At 45.3% G+C, this 21,794-nt stretch overlaps 1 protein-coding gene across 11 annotated transcripts in view; it reads right to left on the bottom strand.

Annotated features, from left to right (window-relative positions):
- CACNA1C (calcium voltage-gated channel subunit alpha1 C) overlaps nucleotides 1–21,794 on the bottom strand; it is a 470,141-nt gene that overhangs the window by 133,582 nt on the left and 314,765 nt on the right. For all 11 annotated transcript variants that reach the window (XM_075602406.1, XM_075602396.1, XM_075602400.1 and 8 more), the window contains exons 8-9: nucleotides 20,732–20,835; nucleotides 8,909–9,081 (exon numbers count right to left, since the gene is read on the bottom strand). In XM_075602406.1, the coding sequence (XP_075458521.1) occupies nucleotides 8,909–9,081; nucleotides 20,732–20,835 (277 nt within the window). The remainder of the gene's footprint in view (nucleotides 1–8,908; nucleotides 9,082–20,731; nucleotides 20,836–21,794) is intronic.

Raw genomic sequence — 21,794 nt, 5'->3', positions numbered from 1 at the left:
TTTTGCCTCTAAACTCCTTGAACGTCTTGTATTCTGTCGCTTGCTCCACTTTCTCAACACCTATTCTCTCCTAGACCCTCTACAATCTGGCTTCCACACTGCTCACTCCACTGAAACAGCCCTCACTAAAATAACTAATGACCTCCATGCTGCCAAAGACAGAGGTCATTACACTCTGCTCATATTACTCGACCTCTCTGCAGCATTTGACACCATGCCCACTCTCTTCTCCTTCACATTCTCCATACTCTTGGTATTCGTAACAAAGCTCTATCCTGGATCTCCTCTTACCTCTCCCATCGTACTTTCAGTGTCTCTTCTGCTAATACCTCCTCCTCTATCGATCTCTCTGTGGGGGTACCCCAGGGCTCTGTCCTGGGACCTCTCTCTTTTCTCTGTACACACTTTCTTTAGGTGACCTAATCACATCTCTTGGGTTTAAATATCACCTCTATGCTGACGACACTCAAATTTACTTTTCAACCCCCGACCTTACACCTGCTGTACAGACCTACGTTTCTCAATGTCTCTCTGCTATATCATCCTGGATGGCCCTCCGCCGACTTAAACTTAACATGGCAAAAACAGAGCTCCTCATACTTCCTTCCAAACCTGGTCCTACTACCTCCTTCAATATTACTGTTGGAAGTACTATAATTCAGCCAGTAGCCCAAGCACGCTGCCTAGGGGTCACTTACATTCTTCTCTCACATTCAAAATGTATCTAAAACCTGTCGCTTTTCCTCCGCAATATTACAAAGATACACCCTTTCCTCTGTTGCTCGACTGCTAAAACTCTGACTCAGGCCCTCATTCTCTCCCGTCTCGATTACTGGAACCCCCTGCTGTCCGGCCTTCCTGCCTCTCACCTGTCTCCCCTACAATCTATCCTTAACGCTGCTGCCAGAATCACTCTACTATTTCCTAAATCTGTCTCAGCGTCTCCTCTCCTGAAATCACTCTCCTGGCTTCCTATCAAAGCCCGCATCTCGCACTCAATTCTCCTCCTCACTTTTAAAGCTTTACCCTCTTCTGCCCCTCCTTACATCTCAGCCCTAATTTCTCGCTATGCATCATCCTGACTCTTGCGTTTTGCACAAGGATGTCTTCTCTCTACCCCCTTTGTATCTAAAGCCCTCTCCCGCCTTAAACCTTTCTCACTGACTGCACCACACCTCTGGAATGCCCTTCCCCTCAATACCCGACTACTGTAGCACCCTCTCTATCCACCTTTAAGACCCAACTCAAAACACCCCTGCTTAAGGAAGCATATGAGTAGCACCGTGGATATTACTTGACACATGATACATAAAGCTTGGCCCCCTGCAGACGCACTTACCAAAGGCCCTCCTACTGTCTCTGTACGTTCTTCCTACCTACCAATTAGAGTGCAAGCTCCTCGGAGCAGGGACTCCTCTTCCGAAATGTTACTTTTACGTCTGAAGCACTTATTCCCATGACCTATTATTTGTTATTTATATGATTGTCACGTGTATTACTACTCTGAAGCGCTATGTACACTAAGGGCGCTATATAAATAAACTAAATAATGGAAGATCCAAGGCACTTGGAGTGCTTAGTTAAATACATTTTCAAATCCGCAGTGCCTTGGATCTTCCATTATTTAGTGTAGTCTAGGATTTCTTCTACAGATTTCCCTGACCCAGGTGCACCGGTGGTAATCGCAAGTATATTTTTGTATCTGATGTATAGGTGTTGCAGTACTGCTACTTTCTGTTGCTATATAAATAAAGACATACATACATACTGATATATAATATCAGTTTTTCATTGACTTCAATGGAGTGAAACTGATCAAATGCAATTTTTTATAATCCAAAACCTTACTAATTCTGGTACTTTACAGAGTATCAAAAAAAAAAAAAACATATTTAAGGTTTACAGTAACCCCTATTTGCATATACATACACATAAATACACACAAGAGGATATAATGCAAATCTCATGCATCCTTTTTTCTGGCTCTTCACAGCATAGCAAAAGAAATACTTTGAAATACGATTTTCTCATATCGGTTCTGAGTAAAGTAGTGAGATTAGTACAGTTACTTATTGTCCTGTATGATAGCAGGAATGGTTCTGCTATTTAAGATTACACAGTATGCAGTAGGACGGGGCGGCCAACTCCAGTCCTCAAGGGCCACCAACAGGTCAGGTTTTCAGGATATCCCTGCTTCAGCACAGGTGGTGCAGTCTTTGACTGAGTACCATTCTAAAGTACGGGGAAACAGCCTCAGGCGAGGAGAATTCTGCGTGTGCAGCCAGCACAGCACAGACAAACACATTCTTCAAAGTGCAGGTCTCCTATAAGACAGAGGTACAACGTAGAACTCACAAGTTCATAATGCAATTCTCCATTTAATGTGACAGCCAAGAACAGGGGAAAGACAGCGTTTCAGGTCCCAGATGGATCTTTCATCAGGTGAGCCAGGTGAATCATCCACTGGATGAAAGGTCCATATGGGAACTGAAACGTTGTCTTTCCACTACTTTGTATCTGTCTTACAGGAGACCTGCACTTTGAAGAAATTGGCAGTCTTTGACTGAGCCACTGTTTGAGCCACCTGTCCTGAAGCAGGGATATCCTGAAAACCTGACCTGTTGGTGGCCTTTGAGGACTGGAGTTGTCCACCTTTCTAGCAGGATATAGCACGCTGTAAAAGTGAAGGGGGTAGTGTGCTATATATTGGTATATATACTGTACATCTCACTGTCTGTGGCAGAGCAGCATGACTCTGTCCGTGTCACTATTGTCAGGCTATCCCCAGACTGCCACGTCCCCTGTCCTGGCATAAATCGGAGCCCACGCATGACGCCTTCAAGGCCTGGATTTTCCAGATAATCCTGTTAAATTTAGCGGAGAATTGTTATCTGGCTCAGTGAACATCAATAAAGCCCCGAAACAAAACCATATTGAGGGACTCCCTCCTCCCGCACTCTGACAGACGCCCCTGCTCATTACTAGATAGATATCCTCGCATCCCAAACTGAAGCAAAGTCCTGAGTTTATTATAGGTGGGCAGGGCTGAAGGATCCAATGAGAAATCGAGGCAGCGACCCTATCAGTCACAATACAGAGGCTGCTTTTTGATCTTCCATGGCTCTGTTTTACAGGTGCAATTCCACACAGCTGGCGAAAAACAACCTTTGGCAAACTATTTAACAGTCTAATTGGCTTCCTTAAAAAATCCCTGCTAAAGACAATTCGGACCAATTAGGGAAGGTTAACATGACCCCTGACCCGAGTATCCAGGAGTGACAAGTGGGGAAGAGGAGGAGGAGGGAGGCAAAGGTGCTTAAGAGGCCTCAAACCGTGGCCTACCTCTCTCCTCAGGTGAAGCCCTCCCCAAAAGAACAGCCCCAAAGAAGAGAGCGAGGGGAGCTGTGGCTGCGGGGCAGAGAGGCGTCATGGCAGCGGAGACACCAGCTCCCCTCTGTGGAGGATCGAGCACGACTGGTGACGGAGCTGCAGAGAGTAGCAGCGCGACAGGACGAGGGCTCGTTAAAACAGCTGATGTGTGTGGTCCCGAACCCGGCGACACCGTCGGACGTCAGCAGAACTTCACTGGAGGAGAGGCCGGCCAGGCAGGGGGAATACACCACATACATCCCCCATGAAGTCTCTGGCTGAGATCCCGGCGCTGGTCCCACCTCCCGGATTGCTTCAGTCCTAGTGCCAGTAGCCGTCCCCAGGGCCCGGTAACAGAGAGGCAGACACAAGACAGACACAAGAAGAGGCAGACCAAGGGAGGTGAATGCCCATGACAAGGCCATAGAAGCCAGGGATCTTGCCAGCCCGATGGAGATAGGGGAGTAAGCCCAGGCACACAGAATAGGGAGGTCTGTCAGGACACATGGGGCCAGTGGCACAAGCAGTCCCCAAGGGGATAGTGCCCAAGTAGGCCATATGAGGAGGAGGCCACAGGCAGGCCCAGAGGGGGGCCAGAAGGTGGGGAGTTGGTCATACAGGATATACAGGTGAAGGATCCAGATGCAGGTCCCGGCTGGACAGGCCTTTGATAGGGTCCCCCACGCAAGCTTTCAGTAGGGAAGGACATTACAGAGGGGGCAAGGCCATGGCATTTAGAGTTGCACATCAACGGAAGAGGTCGGAAGGACTCAGCAAGGCAATGGGAGTAGTGCCCAGCAGGTCAGTGGAAGGCGTCGGCAAAGGCAGAGCCAGCAGAACCAGCAATAGCTGGGATTATACAGGGCTTGCTAGGTACAGGTACAAGGGAAAGTGGGAGGGGGTCGGGGAGGTTTAGGTGCGTGGGGGGTTAGGGGTGTTAGCAGCGATGTTGGCATCTATCTGTGAGGTGTTAGCCAGGCTTGATGTCCCATCGGCAGGGTTGGCATCCCTGGTGGAGGAGTCAGGGATGGGAGCAGTGTGGGTTCCTAATCAGCTGGCCTTAGCGGTGTGCGGCACAAGTGGGTGGGGGTTAGGCCTTGGTACAGGTGGCGGCCGTCTGGTAGCTCAGCCATTTCAGCGAGTGGGGTGTTACCAGCAGCAGGAGAAGCGGTGGGAAAGTCGAGGGCAGCAGGCGCCCCACTAGGAAGCAGTGCTAGGCCAATGGTGGGGAGGGGGGGGGTGAGGCAGGGGTTTAGGTTACACCATCAGAGAAGACAGTGGTGGAAGCGGCAGTGTCAGACTGTAGTTTCAAAGAAGGCCTTGCAAGTTCCGTGGGTTTTCATTTACATTTGGGAAATTGTTGGAAGCATTTGTAGTGTTAGCCAGTGCAGTGAGCAAAAAGTCTCCACAGAGCTGTTCGGCTCTGCTTAAATACTTAGGACACTATATGGGAGGAGGGTTATAAGGTGTAAGGCGGGGTTTTGTGGTGGAAGTATGATGAGGGTTTTAGGGAGCATATGGTGATGGGATTTGAAGGAAATGGACTTGTGGTTATCTGAAATGACGCCGCAGCGTCTATCGGGAGTTTCAAGGTCGGTCTGACAGCACCAAGCTCTCTGGGCAGTCGGCTGGGGGTGAGCAGGGAGTGTGTTGGTCCTTTAATGAAGGGAAGTGCACGTGGAGAATATCCTACCATTTCAAGCACGAATGCTCATCATTGTGGAGCTGAGGGACACACCACTTCGAGATGCTTCAGGAAGGAGAAAGGAAGCAAAGGGGGCACCGCAGGCAAGGAACCTGCATGAAAGGGCGGGAATGCCAGTAAGGGTAAGTGGGAGGTCCTATTGGCTTGGTCACTATCCTGACAAGGTGGCGGAGAAGGTACTGCAATATGGGTTTTGACTTCCTTTTAGGGAGGAAGGTGGCCATGCTTCCCTGGAGAATTTGAAATCAGTTAAGGAACACTCAGGGGTGGTTAGGGAAAAATTTGGGAAGGAGGTAGCAGTAGTGAGGATTGTGGGCCCTTCTGGGGAACCCAAAAGGGACTCGGGCATTCCACCTAATCAACCACCTGTCTTACCTGGAAGGGGCATCAGTCAATGATGCAACTGACAATGAACAGTGGCGGGTGACTTATGCATCCTTAGACAGTGCGGCGGAGCTGGTGAGGCGTTGCGGACCAGGGTCATTGGTGGAGAAAACGGATATGGAATTGGCCTTCTGCTTATTACCGGTGCACCCTGAATGTTTCCACTTTGTAGATTTATGTTTGCAAATGGGCTGTTCCATCACATGCTTTTATTTTGTACTTGCAGTATGTATTTAGAACATTCTTAGACTGGGTTTTGAGGCAAGAAATTGAGAATTCAGTGATCATCCACTACTTGCATGACTTTCTTTTTGTGGGTCTGGCAGGTACAGATTTTTGCAAGGGATTGCTGGTAAAATGCCAGGAGTTGGCCAAACACTCTGGAGTCCCACTGGCAGTCGCAAAGATGGAGAGCCCAGCAACCGTGTTGAGCTTCCTGGGGATTGAAATTGATTCAATTAATATGGTTTTCCGTCTACCGGAGGGGAAATTGAGGGAGCTGAAACGGACCATCGGGGAATTCGTATGGGCCAAAAAGATGACACTCAGGCAGTGGCCCAGTTAATGGTAGAATACCCGGAGGTATTACTGGTGTGGTCCGAAATTGTGCCTCGGTTGGTTTGGAGGGGGAGAGGGCGCCGGACAGGAAGACTTTGGAAAGATGCAGGAGGAAACTCAATAGAGAGGTGGTGGATTTGTTAGATCATTGGGGGGAATGGCGGTATGGCACAAGGAATTGGAAGGTGAATTGGCAGGGATGGAGTTCACCCCTCCGAGATAGCCTTTGATAACTTCAACATGTGTTTGCAGGAGGTCTTGGAGAAGGCGGCGCTGCGTTTGGTGGCGGCGAGGCAAATTTGAGGGGTCAAATTGTCTCGGAATTGGAGGTTGGGCACTGGTCAGTTTTGTTCCAGGTAGTAAAATGGGGGGGTACGCGAGGGGTCCAACAGAATGCACTCTTGGGTAAGGACCAAAGTGCGGTGGGCCTAAGGCCGCGCTTATAGTGCTGGCGACGGCGACGTCACCGTCGCCATTAGCGAAAGTTATAATTTGGTTTTTGGCGACTGTCGCCAGCGACGCTACGAAATGGGGGCGGGCCGCGGTCTCTGATTGGTTTAGAGACAGTCGCCACATTTGACTGTTTCTAAAAAATCAAATAGACCCGGCTTCAACATTTTGGGTCACTCCGTCGCCGTCGCGCTTACCACAAGCGCTTGTGACGGAGTCAATGTAATTGATTCGGAGCGACGTCGCGTCGCCAGGCACTATAAGCGCAGACTACGGGTGTATTCTGAATCCGGACCCCAGGTATTCCGAACCATGAGTGATCACTGGGTCATGTAGCGGTGGTGGGCATGGATCATGGTTCTGCTGGTGAGGCTACTTTCTGACCAGGTTCAGGAACATTAGGATTTGATTAATAAAAGGCCGGGGCCATTTGTACTCAACGAAGGTGCTCGCGTTTATTTGGGTGAAGTGAGCAACGGAAGGGCGGAAGTTGAGGGTTCAAGGGTCAAATCCACATATTTTGCTCATTTTGTTTATTAGGAAACTAGTTACAAATAACATTTCTGAGGAGCCTCTGAATGGGGGAGTGTTTATCAATCTAGTGTTTTCTTTACCCGTAGCCTACCCTGTCCCTATCAGAGAACCCATACAAATAAGGGGAGGGGGTTCTGCCTGTGCAAACTCCCGGTGAACGCACAGTGATATCAGACAAACTGGAGGAGCCAGAGGAAATCAAACCCCTGCCGAGTCTCAGCTCACTGTGCTTACAAACTACCTTCCAGTTACATGAAAACATTAATTTCATAGTTTTTCTTAATTGGCGTGTAACCTGCCCTTTAAAGTATTAAGCTTCCTTGGGTTGCTATAGCAACCATTTACACAGTTACAGCACTTCCTCTTTTGAAATTGGCAGAGATATTGGGTGCCCGGGAAAAATCAGGGTCTTTGCCGATCGATCACGGGACAACGGATTGATCGATGGATCGGCAGCTTAGGTAATCACATTTCCTGAAAGCGAAGCAACTGCTGCATCTATTAAAACAAAACAAAACATGCACGCTGTCTTGCCACTTTAAGTAAGAAATGTATTAAGGTGACTGTGTGTGAAAAGATGACCCTGATATTCATGTCTGAATATATTTCTCCCCCATTTGCATTCAGTCCGTGCCTCAGTAATGCTGCTCCTCCTGCGGGGATGTGATTAAACCTGGCAGTATGGCCAGCTAAGAAAGGGCCCATTTCCAAGGTGATCTGTAGCAGGTCACTCTCAGGGAGTGAAGGGGTTAATGTATCTCCATAAATATTCTTTATTAGCCTTCTTATATTTGCACTGATAAACACAAACTGTCTAGTAGCGTTTTTAACATTATAGAATATCATTTTTTTTTAAAACAGGCAATCCAAGGTGGCGGATTTTTTGCAAATTACATTTTTTATATATATATATATATATATATATAATTATATATAGATATAGATATATAGATAGATATAGATATATATCTATATATATATATATATATAACATAAAGCAGGTGGTCTCCGGAGCTGAACCCCGTTAATTTCAGCTGCGGAGACCCCCTGCTTCCTGAGATACTTACCTGCAAATCAGGTGCTGGTAGCCGCTCTCCTCGGCTACCTGGGTTCACAACATGTCCGCTGTTCAGAGATCTCAGGCCCTGCGTGCCAATAGAAAGTCGTGATGTCATCAGTGCGGCTTCCTATTGGCTCATGTGACGCGGGAGCTTCAAACCATAAAGTCCCACTTGATGGTACAGAGCGGCAACTGGAACCTACCTCGGAGGTAAGTATCTCCAGAAGTAGGGGGTCCCCGGAGGTGAAATTAACGGGGTTCGTCTCCGGAGACCCACTGCTTCCATTCTATAGTTTAAAAAAATTTGCCATCTTCGATTTCCAATTTAAAATACTTTCTTTTTTCAGGAGCCGGGATGAGAAGCTGGCAGAGATGCCTACCGTGCCCTGTTACATTGACAAATAATAAGTCATTACCCTCAAAGTCAAATATTGTAGAAAGGCCACTCAAATTTAAGAGAATAATCTACAGAGGCAACTGGTGTGAAAAGGCAGCTCTGGTTGACCCCACTGCAATGTGTTAGAGTCAAAATATGTCAGAGGCCAACACAACAGAAATCAATCTGGAAAACAGATGTGAGCGAGAGGTTGGGGATGAATGAGGAAGACACCTTTACTAAGGTTGAGATGAGAATGTTGTGCCCTATAACAGGATAGGTGGCTATGTATTGTACAGCTCTGTGCCCTATAAAAAACCAGGACACATTGGAGTCAATGGGAGTTTCTGTGCGATAGGCTATATGGGCAGGAACATCTCTACGTTCTTATAACAGCATATATGGTCAAGTACAACTGTGCTCTGTAACAGGATAGGATGTGTGAATAAGGGATAGAGGAATCGGTTCTTACTGTTCCGAGGTTTGTCCTCATCGATGTCCTCATCTTCGTTCTCCGGGTCTATGTCTTCTGCCTGGGTGATCCAGTCTAGATAACCTTTCAGGTCCTCCTCCAGCTGCTGCTTCTCTCGCAGTTTCTGGAAGTCGCCCCGAGCCTTGGCCTTCTCTCTCTCTTTGGAAAACTCACTGGCAAAAGTGAGGAGTGGGGTTGAGGGAGGATCAGGTGGGGAGGTCACAGGAAGGGGAAAGGCAGAAGGTGGAAGAGGGCAAAGAGTTTCGAGAGGTGAGGAGGGAAAAGGAGAAGAGATGGGGAGATGGGGAGAGAGGGAGAGAGAGAGAGGGGGCAGAGGTGGGTGGAGAAAGGGAGGCATGGTGGGGAAGAGAGAGGGAAAGAAAAGGAGGTGTGGTGAGGGAGAAAGGGGGAAAGAGAAAAGGGAGGAGAGGTGGAGAGAATGTGGTTAGATCTATATGGACTTGTAGGTTTAGAGCGCTAATCCTGTTATCAGGAGGACACAGTATCACTGCAGTAAATATTCATGTCACAGTTACCCAAAAGTCATTTAAAGTTGGTAGTAATATGTCCGCAATAAAAAAAACTGGAAAAACTCATTTGGAACTCAGTTTGTAAAAGTTTCTGCGAAGTGCTTCCAATTTTTCTCTTCGTAGAAAACAAAAATGTTGTTTCCTAATAATAATTAATCGTGTCTGATATTAGTTTTAAGGAAAAAGGCAAAAATATATATTTTTTTGGCATTCCTGTAACGTTCTCTGATATTTTGGACAGAGATCGCACCTGATAGAGATTGTAACATTTTAGTCCCAAAACCTTAACTACAAAAAGTGAATTCCAATTTCCAAATGCCAGTGAAAGCACAGCACACATCCCTTGGACTCATTAATTAAGCAAAATAATCAGGCTTAATTAGGATAAGGATGTTGCAATGATTACAAAGCTGCAGTGACTTGTGCTGAGGATATTTTTGAAAAATCTCAATGACTGCCACACTTAATGTGCCCTGCCAAAATTATATAAACATCTCACTGGAATCTTTTGAAGTGTGACTGGGATGAAAACGGAAAAGTAAAGCAATTAGTAGAAGAAAAAGATTTCCCGAACCCGCTTGACTGGCACTGGGGCTTTAAACATTGCGCAGTGTTTTTGCAGGAATAGAGTCTCGTATTCGCCGGAGAGAAGTCAGAGGGTTCTGGGAAAGATGCACGGTCCCCGGGGAAGACTTTTAAAAACAAAAATCATGAATTATTCCTAACGCAATCTCTTTTAAGGCCAGGGAAATGTAAAGAAACGCGTCCCCCGTGAACACAGCGATGAAGACTTGTTAATTAGAAATATTTTACACTGAACCTCCGGGAAAATTCGTACGCCTTTAGGCAGCAAGAAAAGCGAATCCCTTCCTTTTAACCACTTTAGGGCTGGGATACGCCGGCTTTATTATTGCCCATTATATACATAGGCAAAATTAACCAAACCAGCATGAAATAGGTGATAAAATATAACTTGTAATACATTACAAGATATATTAACCCCTTAGTAACCAGCGTGATCAACTATGGGTTTCAATGACTAGCTGACCACAAATGGCTGCTACGAAGGGGTTAATTAAACAATTAATGACACTACATACCTCAGTTGGCTTACCTTAGTGGCAGGTAAAGCATTGATATGGAATGCTTAACTAACTGCTAGGATAACCAAGGGGTTAACCCCTACCACCACCCCCTGGGCAATGTAACAACCCAACCCTGGAAAACTACCGCCATCACCCACCCCTAACAAACCTAACGCCCACCCTCTAAACTAATTGGCAATAGCCCAATTAGCCAAAGATGGCTAATCAGGCTTTGTCCATTCAAAAACAAACAAGGTATTAAAAAACAAAACACTACCCTACAAATAATAAAATACACTACATACCCCTGTTGTCTATGTTAGTGGCACCTGGGTCAACTACTCCAATCACCCACCTCCCTACCCTACCCCCCAAACAAACCTGACCCCCACTAGACTAATGACCAATAGTCCTATTAGCTAATTCGTGTTTTTTTTTTAATACCTTGGTTCTTTTTTTATGAACAAAAGCCTGATTAGCCATATTTGGCTAATTGGGCCATTGCCCATTAGTATAGAGTTTGAGTGTTAAGTTTGTTGGGGGTGGATGATGGACGTAGTATCCCCAGGTTGGGTGGTTAGGCCGCCCCATAGATGGTGGTAGAATTTTACATTTTGGTTACCTTAGCGGTTAGTAAGGCCTTGCGTGGCAATGCTTTACTAGTCCCTAAGGTTGCCGAGGGATGTAGTATTGTAGTTTTTTTCTCTTGTATTAACCACTTTGGTGCCTGTGGTATACCTTGGTAACCAAAGGCATCCAAGGGGTTAATGTTATTTCAATCACAGGGTTCTGATATGATAGAATTATTATTAAAGTGGTAATTAACACATTATTAATGGTCGCATTAATTCCTGCATCATTGGGTAAAATATTGCACCCAATAAATTAGAACCGCAATGATTATGTATACCATTTTAAAATTGTGGTAATAAGATTTAAAAAATTTTTTACTGGTTGCGATATTAACTCCATTATACCGGAGTTTGATGTATCGGGGCCATAGTGTTTATCCCACAATGCTCAAAAACATATCTGTTTGTGCTACAATGATTTCATCTTTGACGAAACAAGTTTGTTGCTATTTGTTAGGATGCGTTTTATTACATTTCTAAGAAAAGAGAAAACAGGAACGGCCAATTGTTAACATTAACACTCACGCACTGCAATCGTTTACTAGTTGTTATGTTAACGCGATGTTAACAATTGGGGGTCTTAGTGAATAGATCCCAACCCGGGGGGTCTCAGGAGGCTCTGAAGAGGGGTTCAGATGGATGGCAGCAGATGATGGGAGATACAGGACAAGGGAGGTCTGAGACTGACAGAGGAACGCAGTGGGTCAGAGAGAGTCACAATGGGACAGAACGCAGTTTTCCTAAATCAATAACCCAATTAATAATATAAAAGACAAAAATGCCAAACGCTACATCCAATGTGACAAAATACAATACTTCAGTGCTGATATTCTCATGAGTAAGGCTCATTTAGTTAAACCCCTTGGCCAAAGCGTTATAAGTCTTATGGGGTTCTTGATCTTGCTGGGATATTGTGCGTTTACCAATTAATAATATATTTCACTAAGTAGAACCCACTTCAATGGGATGTTTTGGGAACATTAAAAACTCTTTAAACCTTGGTCATCCTACTGTATGCAGCAAACACAGAATGGGAGTCCCCTAGGCAAAACAATTGGGAGGGGGCGGGGGGAGGGCACTTTAAAATGGTTGGGAACCACTGCCTAAGGGATTGAGTCATGATCGTGAGTGTCATCGGGCAGAAACAGCCTTCATTTGAATGTCTATCTTCCTGTGGCCGCACATAACTCCCTTTGATCTATCTACCCTGCAAGATAAAAGGACTGAGACGGGCATGTGAGACTCTGTGTGAATGGGAGTCAAGAGGTTCTTTCATAAACAGCTGATCAAGGACAGACTGGAGGTCACCCAAGGACAATGCTCTGATGCTTCGTTGGGGAACAAGACTTGTGCACTGCATCACTCCGTATGGCTCTCGTAAATGGAGAGGGCTATCTGAATAGAGACAACTCCACGGGGGTCTCCAGCATTTTCTTATATAATCTCCCGAGTAAGGAATAGATAGCACACTGGTCAGGTATAACTGCGCCCAACCGGTGCTCATTACCAGGCTGGCGCTTGCAAGAAGATCTAAGGAAAGTGGTGCAACAGTGTTGCTGCCGGACTGTGCAAGTTACAAACAGTATCAACTTTCCGGATCGCCCGTTGGTTCTGTCCTTTTCTGGACTGGGTTGTGAAAATCAAAGCTTGGTTCTACACATTGCGGTGCTGGCTCTTCTGGCCCTAAAGGGGATCAATTACTTATTGTAAAACACACACAAGGAGTTTATCAAGTGCAGAACTGGGGTAAAACCAGTGAAAAACAGCCTTATATTTAGGGAATAAATTGCATATCTTCCTTTAATAAATCTAGTGCAATTTTTATACATTGATTTTTTTCCCCAATGACCAACGTTCCTTTATAAGACAGGAAAGATTTAACATGGCTCACAGCGCAGTGTGGAACAGATTAAGTCCCGCCCACAGCGCAGGGTGCCACATGACACTTTGTGCCACGCATAGCACTGTACACACAGGCTGCATAACAGCCCAGACTTTAAATATATTCAAACACATATGATTAGTGACGCAAAATTAAAATTAAATCAAATCTATAAAAAAATAATAACAATGACGAAATCCATTGAAAAGGCCAGAATACTGCATTCAATAAAGAGCCACAAATCAATCCTTAATAGATTCATATTGAATACAGAAGCATTAACAACACTGAACACATTACCACAACAAGCAACAATAAAACAGTGCAACACAGTACACAAAGAGATACCAAAGATATGACCCATAAAGAAACACCGGAGAAATGCATGGAAATGGACTTACGCTGAGCGTGGGTGACAGGGGGGAGAAAGTGAGTGACGTAGGGGGGTGGTGGTGACATGAGGGGGTGGTGGTGACATGGGGGGGGGCGGTGGTGACATGGGGGGGCGGTGGTGACATGGGGGGGCGGTGGTGACATGGCGGGGGCGGTGGTGACATGGGGGGGATGAGAGAGTGACGAGTGATAAAGAAAGTGGTGGGGTGGGAGACACGTGGGGGAAGAGATTTCTCCCCCCCGGTCCACAGGCAGTCAGCGGGGGAACATTGGGACTTTACTAAACTCTGCATAGCACAGCCGCCCCCCACTCCCACCCCCCTCAGCTTCCTCCCTAACAGCGCGCTCCGCAGTGTGGCGTCCGTGGGAACGCGGACAAGGCGAGGAGACAATGTAACACCAGCTACCCGAAATTGCTGCAGGTGGCACCCGGGAACCCCCACAAATGGGAAACAAGGGGACAGAGGATTCTGTCAGGGGGCATCCTCCGCCCCCATAGAATCGCACCCTATCTGAGCCCCTCCTTCAGCCACTGTGAAGGAAGTGAATGCAAAGTGATCCTTTGTTGCAAAGAGAACTGTCCTTTCTTACTTTCTGTAACAGACATGTCGTTTAAGGCAAAAACAATATAAATGTGGCCTTAGAATGATATTTCAGCCCTAATGAGGAGGATAGGAAGTTACAATTGCAGGGCCTGGCAGCTGCCCCCGTTGTTTCCAGGCATTGGCCGTAGGTCTGACATCTCCGATGAAAACCTTTCTTGTCAATGTAAGAAAATAAACAAACAGGTATCAGACGTGCATTTTATCATCCATCTCTCAAGCCTTTCATCCAACACGTTGTGAGTCTGCATCCCTGTGCTAATGGGGAGTTCAGCTGCATTCAAATGCACGAGACAAAAATATTGTCACACACAGGGCAGCAGCTGCGCAGTGTAAGGTTGGTATTATCAATGTATTATTAGGGCACACTGTAAATCTTCTTGGTCAACACAAAATTATATATAAACTTAATTATCAAACTTCTTAAATCTGACGCAGGCCCAAACTGAAATCTCCTCTGTCCATGTTTGATGCAACAAAGAACCTTTTTGTGTGAGTTTATACTGTTGTGTGAGTAGGGAACCCCCGTTTCCAATATACAGTTCCACACATTTGTCATTACAAAAAAAATCTTCTTCTGCAAAAAAAACACATTTAAATCTCCAAATGTTATTTCTGCTTCTCTCACGGTCATATTGTGAAATCCTCCCGCAGATTTTCTGTGCAAAAGGGTAAAAGCAACACGTGTTCCTTTAACAACTGGATTCACCGACATCTTCACTTAGACCCAAACCTGCTGACCACAGGAATGAAAAGTAGCCATGCCGTGTCATTCTAGCTTTTCAAGTGGGAAAATGCAGTCTGGCATCCAGCTCCTTGCTTCCTTAAGAAAGTAATATTATCTCCCAGTGTATTCAACGATTAAAATAAATGGCGTGCTCTTTAAGGCGGGGGATGTATCGTGCCTGCCTTACTATGATATGTACAATGTTATGTATTATATAATAAAAGTATACATTAAGGTGATCAGTTAATCTTTTCAGTGCTTTCCTTGATTTCACGCGTAGCTCCTTGAGTACAGGCAGCGTGCAGTGCAGCTTACTATCCGTAATAAACCTTTTTTATTCAACGTATTATTTGGAAGAAGAATGGTAACAATAGTATCTGTGGCAAGATAAAGGGGCTTGTTACATTCAGCAGCTGTTTATGTGATAATGAACAAAGCTCAGTGTTTCAAGTGCCTCTGCCTCCATCATCGAACCTGTAATTTCCAGGCTCACGAGTCACAAGCATGTGTGTGTGAAGTGCCCAGACTCTGACAGGGGCTCTTTTTTTTCCGGGAGGGGTCTAAGTGGTGGGTGAAAAGCATAATCTTCAGCGAGGAGGGGAGCAGTGAGGGCGGGAGATGTGATACGGTGACAAGTCACAAAGGTGAATTTTGTTTTTTTTTATTACAATGTCGACCTTGTTCTGCATTTTCTACCCTCACAATGCGCCCTGATTGTAAGCATGTGCGCTCTTGAAGGAATGGTTTCCCATGCAATATCATGTAGTAAAAATATGTAGCGTAACCCCCCGTAATCATTAAGAATGATCTTACCAATTAGATTGTAAGCTCTTCGGGGCAGGGACTCCTTTTCCTAAATGCCACTTTTATGCCTGAAGCGCTTCTTCCCATTATGTGTTATTTGTATTATGTATATGATTGTGTCACGTGTATTACTGCTGTGTACATGAATGGCGCTATATAAATAAAGATATACATACATCTATACACCTAACGCATCAACTGTCTTCTACTCAATGCAACGGCCAATATTTACCAAGCAGCCTTGTGCCATAAGTCGACATACACATCTTAGCAAGCTCAAAACCCACACCTACGATAATATACATATATATATAACTAATTTATTCTGCACTATCGCAACTGGACTAACACAGCTATTTTCTGCTTTATATATATATATATAAAATATACAAAAACCCTCCACAGTAAAGCATATAGCAACTGTAAATATTACTGTATACTCATTTGCATGTCTTACGCAGGTCTGCAACCCTGACTTTCCCCATTATCGCCCAGCACACAGCGTTTCCACTGCAGCAAGGCATTCTGGGAAATGACATGCAAATGAGCACAGTGTCACCTTTTGCTTCAAAACCATTTTTAACATGGTTCCCTGTAGGCTCAAGCTTGCGGCATGGTCACAGCTTTAAGCACAGCCAGGGTTAAGATGCATAGCCAGAAAACACACCCATATATATAATATACAGTGTTCGACAAACCTATACATTTGCTCGCCCCGGGCGAGTGGATTTAACCCCCGGGCGAGTAAATATTGGCCCAAGCAGCACACGTTTGGTACTAGGTGGCGAGTACATTTTTTTGTGTGGCGAGTAGATTTTTTGGTGATTTGTCAACCACTGTATATATATATATATATATGTGTATATATATATATATACTTTTTTTACCCACCATAACCTTAATAATTGTGGTATATATATATATATATATATATATACAGTGTTCGACAAACCTATACATTTGCACGCCCCGGGCGAGTGGATTTAACATCGTGGCGAGCTCCTATTGGCCCAGGCATCACACGTTTGGTACTAGGTGGCGAGTAGATTTTTTTGTTGGGCGAGTAGATTTTTTGGTGATTTGTCGACCACTGTGTGTATATATATATATATATATATATATATATATATATATATATATATATATACATTTGTGTCAATTGGTGTGCTACAAATTATTTCGTTCATTACTATGTTTATTCTTCTCATAAGTACGAGTCATTTAGTTCAAGCCTTTGGCCAAAACATGCCAAGTTGCAACCAGGACAAAGTAGACCTTCTGCCATGAGTGTCGCCTTCCAGTCCTGAAAGACACCGTGCAGCCCACTGACTTCCATAGGCTGTAAGTTGTATTCTAGCGCCACACTGGGTTTTATGGCAGAAGCCTGCTTAGTAAATATGGCCCTTTGTGTCTTTCTCGCCTCCTCCAGGCGCGGGAGATAAAAAAACGGGAAAAAGGTGAGGGAGAGAGACATAGAGATAATTGTTCTCGGAAAACATCTCACCCCCAGGTAGAATAAGTTTAGTATTTCTTATGGCACATAAGCAACTCTCTCTCGCATCTCACACAGGGTGTTGACTCTGTGCGGTGACATCGCTGTGCATACATTGCTGTCTCGGATGGTATTTTAACTGTGTGTGCTGCATGCAGTGAGTATGCTCTACTAGTGAAATGATGGTACATGGCCATATGCTGCTCCCAGGGAAGGAGAATTAGTGCTGGGAATTGCAGGCTCGTTTTGCTATAACACAGCGGTTTTACACCCTGTCCCTGCTGAACCCCAAACTTATTTAACACGAGAATGCAGCTAATTTACACACATACATTTACATTTTGAGGCTTTGTATTCCTGCCCATGGGCTATCCCCAAAACATGGACTGGGTGGCTTGTCCTGCTCTAGCACAACATTCAGATCTATTAAGCATCTTATATGTAAAGAAATAAAGCTAACGTCATTTATGGGGGCTGCCTGGGTTTGACTTTTTTGCCCTTGCGAGGAAAATAAATAGTCATAATAATATATATTTTTTAAATGTAAAATGTACCAACCACACATTGCACACTTCTGAACGTTTAGGTTATCTAGACTAAGATGCGCAGTGTGGCTCTGTCTTTCTAGCACTTTAAGGCCGTGTCCTGGAACCAGATTCCATATTCCTCTGTTCCCCTTTACAGTTTGGGATTCTTTTCTCCCTAGTTTGGCTGTCTGTTATTTTCCTTATACCAGCAGCTTGCTGCATGTGAAAAGGCAACATTATTGCTACATGTTGTTTACACAGCCTGTGTTGGTTGCCTGCAGCTCATATTCTCCTAGCTGAGGGTGGGCTATTCCTACCCCCCTGTCCTTGCTGACAGTTAGTATAGTCTCACTTCCCATCTAGTGTGACTCTTGCTCCTCACTTCCTTTTCACCCTGGACTCTGAGTGAGTAACTGCCTGCTATTTACCCCAGCGAGGCCTTTCTGTTTTACACTGTCTCATCCTTGATACACTGCACTTCAGACAGAGAAGCACTCTCTACCTACACTACATCTACAAGCACCCATCTCCCTGTGATTTTCCCTCAATAAAACCAAGAAAGACAAAAGGACTTGTTTGTGCTTTGGAAGAGGGAAGACATGAGTTAAGCTAACGGGAACTAATCGTACATCATTCGTGACCCTGGTTTCAGGAAAGGCCGAGTTCGGGGTGCATGCTGAGGCTGCGGCTCCTGTGCGCGCCTCCACCGCATCCTCCTGCAGCCCAGCAATCTCTGTTCAGGCTGCAGGAGTCGGGTTGCGGCGTTTGGGGGCGTGGCCAACGTGTCACGGAGCTGGTTCGCTGAACCAGCTCACGTGACGCGACTGACGCCCCCACCCCCCCCCCCACCCCCCACCCCCCCCCCCCCCCCCACCCCCAAAAAAATCAATTTTCGGATGTAGCGGCAAAATGTAGCAGCGACAACGCTGTAATTCATTGAAAACCATGTCACTGTTCCGATCGTAGTAAGCACGCTGAACTCGGCCTTATCCTGTACATGCCGTGTAAGCCTCTGTGCGCTGTGGAAGGGAACGAGGGAAAACATTGATTTTCCGATGGAAGCAGCTAGACAGAAAATGGTTCGGGATTTGCCAGTCACCGCCCCTGCTCTTGTTGCCCGGCTCTAAAGGGTGATTGCAATTTATTTGTTGTTTATGTAATAGGGCCACCGAGGAGATAAGAGTCATATTTAGGTCAGTCTGAGTCAAGAAAAAAAACGAAACAGTGCCGTCTGTCTGAATGCAGATTTTCTGCGTCGTGGATTCCAGGCCTGTCCAGATCAAAAAGGTGTGGAATGTCCCAGCTGCTCCACCGCAAATGTTCTAGTACAAACTGCCTCTACCGTGTCACGTAACGAGCTGTAAAGTCCTGGTTTTCTTGTTTTGGAGACATACTGAGATTGAGACACTTTCCTTGCGGAGGTTTTCCCAAGAACTCAATCTCATGTTTCTCTGCAGAATCCTTTCCTGGCTCCGGTATGAAATCTTAACAAACTCCCTACAGAGCCCAGGATTTTCTGCGATCCGTGGTATTCTGCTTTAACTTGCCATGGTATTGGACTAGTTGGGGTATGGGGGGGGGGGGCATTAAATCGTTGACGTACAGTAGCTACCCCATCATGAGATCTGGCCCCCCAGGGCCCCGTGGTGTAGTAACTGCAGCAGGGGCTTCTTGCTCGTTTTCTAGCGCAGATCTTGACATAAATGGACAAGGAGAACTCTTCCTCTGCCGCTCGTGTCATTTAGCACGTCGTGATCACATGACCGCGGCATGCGGGGAGGGGCTGTAGCACTCTGGTGCCACAGCCCCACCATGTCACTCAAAGGGTTAATGAAGTCTTGTAGGTGCAAAGCTAGTGCAAAAGAATGTCACCAGGTCTATCAACGAAAATACATCTATCACTTTCTGTGAGATTCCTGTTCTTTGAAAAATGCGGGCCCTTATTTAGAAAACTGGTGCAAAATCAGCTTTATATTTATCACAGGAAGGTAGAACCTATAGCGTTGGGAGAGATCCGCATCCCTGATGAAGCCGTAGTGAAACGCGTAGGGCGAACGATTGAACGCATGAGCGAGAGCCCAGCTGTAGATATTTTGCCGTCTATCCGGTGGACTGATCCAAATATCGCGAGGGGACAGATCCATCCCGTGACGCGGAAGGACTTCATTCCAGACGCGAGTCGGAGCACCGGCATAGAGCTAGACATGGCGTCTTTCTATCACAGCTTTTTTGGGCTGATCTCTAACCGCGCATTAACATCTGAACGTTTGTGAGTGCAACGTGCATCTTTTAGATTGTGTTTTTTTAAATAAATGGGGATTTACACTATGTTCTTTTCTCTGTAAATTCCCCTTTATAGGGAGGTTCCTAGTGTGGCAGTCTGAACACAACATATAAGGAGTTTCATTCCCTTTTTATCTTCTGGGCTGTGGTTCCAGTTCCATTCCAGCTCACTGCATAAAAGAACAGCCATCTCCTGAGTTCCTTCAAGGGAGCGGGAGGTGGGTATCCGAGGAGGTACCCTACAGAACTCACTGTGTTCCGTCTTTGTCTTTTCTCTCCCAGCACTATACAGTAATAAAGGTTCTACCTTCCTGGAGATTTTGCTTTCTCTCTGGGTGAGAGTGAACCTGAGCTGGAACAGATAAGTGTGTATATATATATATATTATATACATATAATTATATATATATATATATATATATATATATATATATATATACATATAATTATATATATATATATATACACTCACACATATATATATATATAAAATTATATATACATATACATATACATATATATATATATATATATATATATATATATGTGTATGTTTTGTCTTGTTTTCACTTGTTGTACTTTAATCAGTGATTTATAGCGCAATTTTCTATTTTTCTTTCCACTTATATTTATCATTCCTGCTTTTAGTGGAAGGTCTACCCTTTCAAATCTGGTGCTGTTTTATGTGCAGGTTTTGCCACCGTTTTGCATCCTGAAGATCATGTTAAATAGACCCTTGAAAAATGCCAGAGGAGGTGTTACACGGCTAAATACTCTCCCTTTATTGTGGCATTGAGGGGATACAGCAGTTTGTGAAAATGTAAGAGGGGGGGGGAAATGTAAGAGCCAAAGCATCGTGATCTTACCCGCTCAGCACACCCAGGACTAGGTTCAGAACGAAAAACGACCCGAAGATGACAAGACTAACGAAATACACACAGGGTAACTCATATCCCATAGCATCCTGCATCTGAAAAGATAAGAGCTGGTTAGGAGAGCAGAAAGAGCAAGCATTACAATGCATTAAACCCTTAACCAACATAATGATCAGTTAGGTGTACTGCAGGAGTTAGGTTACCATGAGAAACATGCCTGCTTTAATGTCCGCATGCATCATTCTACCACATCTCTGTCAAGATTCTTTAACCATTTTTCTGCCAGTGTCATGTTTGGGTATCTGGTAAATCTGAGTATGTTTATGTCTAGGAAATGAGCACGTCAAAGTTTTCCTAATAAACGTTTCCAACATGTGCTGGCCCTGAACGCCGGCTCTAACCCTCACCAACACAACCACCCACAATGCACGGCTTTCCACTCTGGAACTGAAGAGGTTAAGTAGTATAGACATGCCATAAAGACACGCCGTGGATCAGGCTGACCCTATCAATGCCAGTGGCACATCACTGGAACACAACACTGCCCACGGGCTCCTGCATCAGCCATGAGACATCTGTGTAATAAACGATACAGCAGGGACATAACAAGCTCAGACCTGAGCGTTTATAATGATGCAAAAAACACGGAGACCCCCAACAGGCGCCTCCCATGTATCACGGGACCCCATTCCACTGCAGCTATTGCTTCGTCTATAGACAGTACCCCAACCCCCCGCTAACATAAACAGGACAAACGCAGTGTACTGTGTGCTGTGCCATGTTTACAGTAATTTGGGGGTATGTTTATATATATCTATCATATTGTATACAACAGGGGTGGCCAACTCCTGTCCTCAGGAGCTACCAACAGGTCAGGTTTTGTGGATATCCCTGCTTCAGCACAGGTGGCTCAATCAGTGACTCAGACGGAGACTCATGCCTCTGTTACAGTTCTTCAGGTATAATGCAGGAGTCTCAAACTCAGTCCTCAAGGGCCACCAGCAGGCCAGCTTTTGTGGATATCCCTGCTTCAGCGCAGGTGGCTCAATCGGTG

Source organism: Ascaphus truei, chromosome 5 (assembly GCF_040206685.1).
Source record: "Ascaphus truei isolate aAscTru1 chromosome 5, aAscTru1.hap1, whole genome shotgun sequence".
Lineage (NCBI taxonomy): Eukaryota > Metazoa > Chordata > Amphibia > Anura > Ascaphidae > Ascaphus > Ascaphus truei.
This window is presented reverse-complemented; position numbering and strand designations above follow the sequence as displayed.